Consider the following 8,601-nt stretch of genomic DNA (forward strand, 5'->3'; position numbering starts at 1 on the left):
CAATAAAGACTGCTTTTTCCTTGACACTCCATGGAGTCGTGTTGGGATTTCATCTGAGAGAGGGTCTCTTCCCCGCATCAGAATCCTCAAGCTGTTACAGTTTGACAGAAACCAGAAACTCCCTGCTTGCCCTCTGAAAATTGTACACCTCCCAAACATGGCAGCGGTGACAGGAATGGACATAGGGCCTACCATCCCACCCAAGGGAGGCAACGAAGGAGAATCTGCAAATCTGAAGTTGCTCTTTGAGATGGGAGGTGGCAGTGGGGGCATGACAGCGCCCAAAGACGGAGGAACCAAGGGATGCCATCTGGTAGAAGGAACTGCTGGGAATATGCTCAGAGCAGATGGCCCAAGCGGAGGGGGCACGGTGATGGTCCCAAGTGGGCATCTCGATTGAGTGACCAGGGATGGAACTCCCACACTTCCTCATGACAATAGAAGGTGAGGAGTGGGGATCTGATGGGGAGTTGTCAGAAATCCCAGCATTCAGCGGAGTGGTGGCCAGGACCGCAGACCTGGGGCAGGAGAGTTGGCTCTGGACCACCCAGTCAGACAAACGGATCCTGATGGACTTCGATCCTCAGTGGAATGACCCCACAGGACGGAGCACCTGGACCTAACCTGGGGGGGGCTCTACCTGGAGCTCTGGTTGGGAGCCATGGAAGACCTTGAACCATCCTACCCACCATTGAGGGCTGGCCAGGAGTTGGAGATCCATGTGCACACTGAGGACCTGAGGCGCCTAATTTATAACCAATAATTCAATGCTAGAACTCTTTGGTCTGTACATCTCCCAGCAGTCCATCCTCGCCTCTGGGATGGCAGTGGAGGTGGTTGCAATCACTGTCACGCTGCCACCGGCACTGCCCTCCCCCCCTGTGGCGCGGTGCTGGCTGTACCCGGAGGGAACGGCCATCGAAGCGGCCGAATCGCACAAACCTAGTTGAGAGACTTGGGGCAGGGTTCGGAGGCAAAGGCATCATGAAAACACTTTATGAGGACAGCAACATGGACATCCTCCGCACCTACCCATTCATTATCAGTCTGGGAAGCCCTTCCATGCCACCAAGTACTACAACTGTTTCCTTTGGACTCGGGAATCCAGCACTTCCTGTAGTTCATAGTGTGTGTCAGGTGCAGGTACTCTTTTCTTATCTGCTTGATCTTTATAGGCCTGTTTCGCCTCTTTGAGGCTAGCAATAATTTTTGGCCAACCTGTACTGATGGTCGATGCCCATTTATCTATGTCAGGAGTCTCAGTGGAGCTGAGTTCCCAGGTGGGGGCTGTTGCCAAATCAGTCCCATACACTACTTTAAAGGGTGATACCCCTGTTGAGGCATGAACCCCATTGTTGTAGGCAAATTCCGCCAGCGGTAATAAGGAGACCCAATTGTCCTGCTGGTGATTGATAAAACAACGCAAATACTGTTCCAGGATTTGGTTTACTCTTTCGGTCTGGCCATTTGATTCAGGGTGATAACCCGAAGTGAGGGCTTGCTCCACCCCCAATAGTCTCAAGAGTTCCCTCCAAAACTTGGAAACGAACTGGGGGCCCCGATCCGTCAAGACACGTGTCGGGATCCCGTGCAGACGTACCACGTGTTCAATAAAAAGAGAAGCCAATTTTGGTGCTGAAGGCACTCCCGTGCAGGGAATGAAGTGAGCCTGTTTAGAAAAAGCATCCACTACCACCCATATAACGGTGTTCCCGTGGCTGGGAGGGAGGTCCGTAATAAAGTCCATAGTGACATCTGTCCATGGACGAGAGGGGGTGGGCTGTGGTTGCAATAGCCCCTTTTTCTTGCCCCCAACCGGTTTTGAGGCAATACAAATAGGGCACCCCTGCACGTATTTCTCCACATCTTTGCGCAGGGACGGCCACCAATACTGTCTCCTGACTAGGTGCAGAGTTTTCACGAAACCAAAGTGTCCAGCAGTTTTTGCGTCGTGGCAAAGTTTCAAAACTTTTCCCCTGGCCGCAACAGGAACAAAGAGTCTCTCGCCCTTAAAAAAGAGCCCTCCCTTCTCCGACAGATCAGGGCGGAGGGAGCCAAACTCCGGATCTTGTGACATCTCCTTCTGGACCCAGCCCCCTGGGATGGGCGGAACAGTCTTTACGTGGCTGCGCGTCACGGCGGCCATCCCCAGTTGGGCGGGGGTAAAAACGGTGTCCACCAATGGGTCTCGTTTGCTGTTGTACTGGGGCAGGCGTGACAATGCATCTGCCAAAAAGTTCATTTTACCCGGCAGATGCACAGGAAACTCACAACAAAACTTATTCAAAAGAAAATAGTTTTATTGATTAGCACTATACGCATTGGACTGAAAGTCAAATCTGACTCGAAGCCAGATTTGCCTCGGCTTATCAATACATTTCTCCCGCCCAAAACTTGACAGTTCCCAAGGAGGGGGGTTAGTGAAGAAAGACATATGTGAAACAAAAACAGGATTCCAAACTCCCATCCTTGAGAGAGGTACAAACAACCCTGCGAGCCCACAACAAGATAAGGTTAGAATAACATCACTATTCTATTTTATTGCTTACAAACTACAAGGCCGGGGCTAGCAGGCGCCAGGTCCCATTAAACAATATAACTGACATGGAGGAACTCAGGCTAATTTATGACAGAGATTCTACAATCCTGACATCCCTCCGCATTAAAACTAACTTCACTCCCCCATCTAGCCGGCATCTACCGGGCGAGGACAATCAGGAAATGCTCGGTGGAAAGCCCGGAGAAGGCGGGGTGCCTTTACATTCCCTGCCTCCACCCACTCTTTGTCCCCCGAGGGGAAATCTTTCCACTCGATCAGATATTGAAGGTGACCCTTGTGCAAACGAGAGTCTAAAATTTGGTTGACTTCATAGTGGGTGTCTTTGTCGATGTAAATTGGCACAGGCTGGTCTGGAGGAGGGTGCCACTCGTCTGGGACCGGAGCTCTTCGCAGCAGGCTGGAATGAAAAACCGGATGCACATTCCTATAAGTCTTTGGTAAAGCTAGCTCAACAGTCACAGGATTAATCAGTTTTACCACCTTAAATGGCCCCACATATTTAGGGCCAAGTTTCTTAGATTTCTGCTGGCACCTCAGATTCTTAGTAGACAAATAGGCCAGGTCTCCCACTTTCCAATCAGGTGCAGGTACTCTTTTCTTATCTGCTTGAGCTTTATAGGCCTGTTTCGCCTCTTTGAGGCTAGCAATAATTTTTGGCCAACCTGTACTGATGGTCGATGCCCATTTATCTATGTCAGGAGTCTCAGTGGAGCTGAGTTCCCAGGTGGGGGCTGTTGCCAAATCAGTCCCATACACTACTTTAAAGGGTGATACCCCTGTTGAGGCATGAACCCCATTGTTGTAGGCAAATTCCGCCAGCGGTAATAAGGAGACCCAATTGTCCTGCTGGTGATTGATAAAACAACGCAAATACTGTTCCAGGATTTGGTTTACTCTTTCGGTCTGGCCATTTGATTCAGGGTGATAACCCGAAGTGAGGGCTTGCTCCACCCCCAATAGTCTCAAGAGTTCCCTCCAAAACTTGGAAACGAACTGGGGGCCCCGATCCGTCAAGACACGTGTCGGGATCCCGTGCAGACGTACCACGTGTTCAATAAAAAGAGAAGCCAATTTTGGTGCTGAAGGCACTCCCGTGCAGGGAATGAAGTGAGCCTGTTTAGAAAAAGCATCCACTACCACCCATATAACGGTGTTCCCGTGGCTGGGAGGGAGGTCCGTAATAAAGTCCATAGTGACATCTGTCCATGGACGAGAGGGGGTGGGCTGTGGTTGCAATAGCCCCTTTTTCTTGCCCCCAACCGGTTTTGAGGCAATACAAATAGGGCACCCCTGCACGTATTTCTCCACATCTTTGCGCAGGGACGGCCACCAATACTGTCTCCTGACTAGGTGCAGAGTTTTCACGAAACCAAAGTGTCCAGCAGTTTTTGCGTCGTGGCAAAGTTTCAAAACTTTTCCCCTGGCCGCAACAGGAACAAAGAGTCTCTCGCCCTTAAAAAAGAGCCCTCCCTTCTCCGACAGATCAGGGCGGAGGGAGCCAAACTCCGGATCTTGTGACATCTCCTTCTGGACCCAGCCCCCTGGGATGGGCGGAACAGTCTTTACGTGGCTGCGCGTCACGGCGGCCATCCCCAGTTGGGCGGGGGTAAAAACGGTGTCCACCAATGGGTCTCGTTTGCTGTTGTACTGGGGCAGGCGTGACAATGCATCTGCCAAAAAGTTCATTTTACCCGGCAGATGCTTAAGGGAGAAGTTGAAACGGGCGAAAAACTCCGCCCATCTCATTTGCTTGGCGGACAGCGATCGGGGCTGCTTGAGTGCCTGAAGGTTTTTATGATCCGTCCAGACGACAAATGGGATCGCGGACCCCTCTAGCCAATGCCTCCAGGTGGAAAGGGCCAATTTTACTGCAGCCGCTTCTTTTTCCCAAATTGCCCAATTTCGCTCTGCCCCCGAGAATTTCTTGGACAGATAGGCCAGCGGGTGTAACTTCCCGTCCTCCCCCTCTTGGAGGATCACGGCCCCCATTGCTACGTCCGAGGAGTCTACTTGTACAGTAAATTGCTTAGAAGGGTCAGCATGGGCCAGTACTGGTTCGGACGTAAACAACAACTTTAGTTTGTCAAATGCGTCTTGACAGGGGGGAGTCCACAGAAGGGGCGTCCCTGGGCGGCTCGCCGCTTTTCCCCCTTGTTTGGTTTTCAACAAGTCAGTGAGGGGCAACGCCACTTTAGCAAAATTGGGGATGAAAGTCCTGTAAAAATTAGCGAATCCTAAGAAACTTTGCAGTTGCCTCCTGGTGCGGGGAGGTTCCCAAGCCAGCAAGTCGCGCACCTTGCCAGGGTCCATCTCAATCCCAGCCTGGGAGACACGGAACCCCAAAAACTCCACCGCATCGCGGTGGAACTCACATTTAGACAGTTTAGCAAACAACTGGTGCTTCCGCAAGCGGTTGAGCACTTCGCGGACCAGATCAGCATGACTCTCAACATTCTCAGAGTACACAAGAATATCATCAATATAAACCAACACCCCCTGGTACAATAAATCATGCATAATTTCATTAATCATATTCATGAACACGCCCGGAGCGCCGGCGAGGCCGAACGGCATTACGGTGTACTCAAACTGCCCCAGGGGGGTATTAAAGGCCGTTAAATATTCGTGTCCCTTCTTGATCCGAACTCGGTAATAGGCTTCCCTCAAATCCAATTTCGTAAAAATCCGTGCCTTCCCCAAATGTCCCAACAAGTCTTTAATCAGGGGGAGCGGGTAGGCATTGCAGGTAGAGACCGCGTTCAACCCACGGTAGTCAGTACACAAACGTAGCGAACCATCTTTTTTTTTTACAAAAAGGACCGGGGCCGCCAATGAAGACGTGGCCGGTCTAATAAAACCCCTCGCCAGGTTCTTATCCAGAAAATCCCTAAGCTCCGCCATTTCCCGGGGGCTCATGGAATAAAGTTTGGCTTTGGGGAGTGGTTCCCCTTTCTTCAATTCGATGGCACAGTCAGTTTTACGGTGGGGAGGGAGTTGGTTGCACTCGACCTCCGCGAACACATCCGCAAAGTCCCGATACTCAGGAGGGAGCGCTGCCCCCCCCGATCCCAAAGCGGCCACAACCCCCTTACTTGGGGGATCCCGCGGTCGGGCGTGCTGCTCGCAGGCGGGAGAGGTAAAGTCCACAGTCCCTTCTTTCCACTTCACTAGGGGGTCATGCTCCTTCAACCAGTCCAACCCCAACACACAAGGGAAGGCAGAATGAGGGGCTACCAAAGGCTGGATTTGCTCCCAATGTTTTTTTATGTCCAAGTCCATTGGGCGCGTTTTCGCTGTGGCCTCCCCTCCGGGAGCACATTTCCCGTCTAATTGGGTGATTGGCAAGGGTCCCCTCAGCGGCACCTTTCCCACCCCCAAAGTCTCGGCCAGTGCCGGGCTCACTAGGGATTGGGTGCACCCCGAGTCCACGATACACCGGACCCCCACTGTTTTCCCCGACTTGGGGTTGGAGAGCTTGGCAGGCAGGAGTAGCAAGGGGGAATCACTCACCACGCGTTTGCCCCTGTTGGCGGCCTGCTGGCGGGGCGCCTTTACAGCAGACCGTCCTCGTTTCCCGACTGCTCCTCGGCTTGATCCTCGTCCTCCAGCCCGCTTCCCTCCTCCGAGTCGTCCACTGCTGGCACGGTAGCCACTGGCACCAGGAGAGACTTGGCACTTTTCTTTGGAGTGGTTTTCTTGGCAGGCTGGGCTTTCGGTGGGGCGCTGCTCACGGCCTTCGGAGTCGCTGCTGCTTTTGTCGGGCAGTGTGCGAGAAAGTGCCCCGCTTGGCCGCAACCCAAGCACAGCCCCTTTTCCATGCGCCGGGTGCGCTCAGACGGCTCCAACTTGGCTCGGGGCTTGGCTTTCGCCGGGGTGGAAGTTTTCGCCACGGTTTTGCCTGCCAGGACCTGCACCATCGAAGCTCGCTCCAATCGATTTTCCATCTCCCCAGCCAATTGGACCCACCCTTCGACTGTAAGCGGGTCTTCCAGGAGGAGGCATTTGTCTGCCAGAGTAGGATTGAGGCCCCCCACAAACGACAGCACGCGTTGGGGTTCCGTCCAGTCCGGCACCGAGGAAGCCAGCTCCTTAAACTCCCTGGCGTACTCGACCACTGACAACTTCCCTTGCCGGTGAGCCCTGAGTTTTTTCTCCGCGGTCTCTCGTTCGAACGGTTCCACGTACATCTGGCGCAGGGCTCTCATAAAATGGTTGTAGTCACGGATGGCTTGGGGGTGATAGCGGTACAAGTCCACGAACCACTTGGCTGCTTTGCCTTCTAGGGCTTGACCCACGAAACGCACTTTCTCAGCGTCGTCCTGGAAAGTGAACCCCATTTCCATCATGTAGGCCTGGAGGTGCACCAGGAACGTAGGAAAATCGGAGGGGTCTCCGGAAAACTTAGCCTTGAATTTATAGGTGCTCCGCATCTCCACACCCCGGAGGTGGGCCGGTAGGCGCCCCGGGCCCCAATCCGCCGGTGCCGGGGCCGGTACTGGGGGTCTTGCACCACGGCCAATGCCTCGTCCTCTCCCCGCCGCCGCTCTTGCTCGTTCCGCTGCCCGTGCCGCCTCTGCTGCTCGCGCTGCCGCTCGCGCCGCTTCGCGCGCCGCTGCTGCCGCCGCCGCCTCGGCTCCCGCAACGTCCGCCGCCGCCGCTGCTGCTGCCGCCGCCGCTGCATCCTCGCCTCCGTCCGCGCCGTCCCCTCCGGCCCCATCGCCGCCCGCGCCGCCTTCGTCTTCTCGCTCCTCGTCCTCGCCTTCTTGCTCTCGCTGCGCTCTCGCTCGAGCCTCTGCCTCCGCCTCGATTTCCAGCTGCGCCCTGGCCCTGGCCAACGCCTCAGCATCCGCTGCCGCTTGCGTGTCCGCCATGCCGTGTTCCCGCAGTGCGAGCCCACCACTCACTCTTCGCAGGCTGGTATCGTGCGCACCACCACCGAGCACCTCCTTCAGCAGGCGTTGCGTTCGGCGCTTCTCCTCCGGATCCAACCGACCCGAAAGATCCTGCAGCCAGTTAGTCACCCTGTCCAGCTTGTACTGCAAGTCCTGTGTCTCACCCACAGGCTCCAGCGCGTAGCTAGGCAGTCCCAGGTGCTCCGGCCACTTCTCATCCCCAGTAGGGCGGTCGTATCTAGACAATCGCCTGCGTTGGGTGACGTGTCGTTCCAAAAATTCCTCGGGCCCCGGGGTTGTCCCCGAGATTGCCCGCATCATGCCCGAGCTGTGCGGGCCGGCACTCGCGCCGTCGCCCTGGGAGAGGTCCCAATCCAGGCCCTCTCCCTGCTCAGAAAAAGTATGTCCCTCGCCCTGCATTTTGCAGGTGAAAGGAGTTGTGAGATTTGACTTGATGTCATACGCACAGGAAACTCACAACAAAACTTATTCAAAAGAAAATAGTTTTATTGATTAGCACTATACGCATTGGACTGAAAGTCAAATCTGACTCGAAGCCAGATTTGCCTCAGCTTATCAATACATTTCTCCCGCCCAAAACTTGACAGTTCCCAAGGAGGGGGGTTAGTGAAGAAAGACATATGTGAAACAAAAACAGGATTCCAAACTCCCATCCTTGAGAGAGGTACAAACAACCCTGCGAGCCCACAACAAGATAAGGTTAGAATAACATCACTATTCTATTTTATTGCTTACAAACTACAAGGCCGGGGCTAGCAGGCGCCAGGTCCCATTAAACAATATAACTGACATGGAGGAACTCAGGCTAATTTATGACAGAGATTCTACAATCCTGACAGTGTGTTTCATCCCCCACCATCACCGGGGCAGGAGTAGGGATCATGGGGTGCCACTTGTCAGGCGGGGGAGCCGGGTATAGGAGGCTGACATGAAAAACTGCGTGGACCTTGTGGTAGGTGGGGGGTAGTTCCACCTTCACAGCCACCTCATTTATCAGGTACATGATTTTAAAGGGGGCCACAAACATCTTAATTCTAGCTCAATAAATAGCCATTAAAAATTCAGCTACACACATTGTGGTCTCTGCAGAAAGATCATTAAGCAGAAACTGGAGTGTAGCTTCATCAT

At 53.8% G+C, this 8,601-nt stretch overlaps 1 protein-coding gene across 1 annotated transcript; it reads right to left on the bottom strand.

Moving 5' to 3' along the window:
- Positions 1–2,839: 2,839 nt before the first annotated feature.
- On the bottom strand, positions 2,840–7,871 carry LOC143842702 (uncharacterized). The gene is made up of 2 exons (XM_077347883.1): positions 6,071–7,871; positions 2,840–2,957 (listed from the first exon to the last, which is right to left on the bottom strand). The coding sequence occupies exon 1, from the start codon at positions 7,771–7,773 to the stop codon at positions 6,112–6,114; it is 1,662 nt and encodes a 553-aa protein (XP_077203998.1). The 5' UTR covers positions 7,774–7,871; the 3' UTR covers positions 2,840–2,957; positions 6,071–6,111.
- Between the last annotated feature and the right edge of the window lie 730 nt (positions 7,872–8,601).

Source organism: Paroedura picta, chromosome 8, assembly GCF_049243985.1.
Source record: "Paroedura picta isolate Pp20150507F chromosome 8, Ppicta_v3.0, whole genome shotgun sequence".
In the NCBI taxonomy this organism is placed as follows: Eukaryota; Metazoa; Chordata; class Lepidosauria; order Squamata; family Gekkonidae; genus Paroedura; species Paroedura picta.

Coding starts and splice junctions, on each gene's coding strand:
- LOC143842702 (XM_077347883.1), bottom strand. CDS start 7,773: ATGATGCGGGCAATCTCGGGGACAACCCCGGGGCCCGAGGAATTTTTG.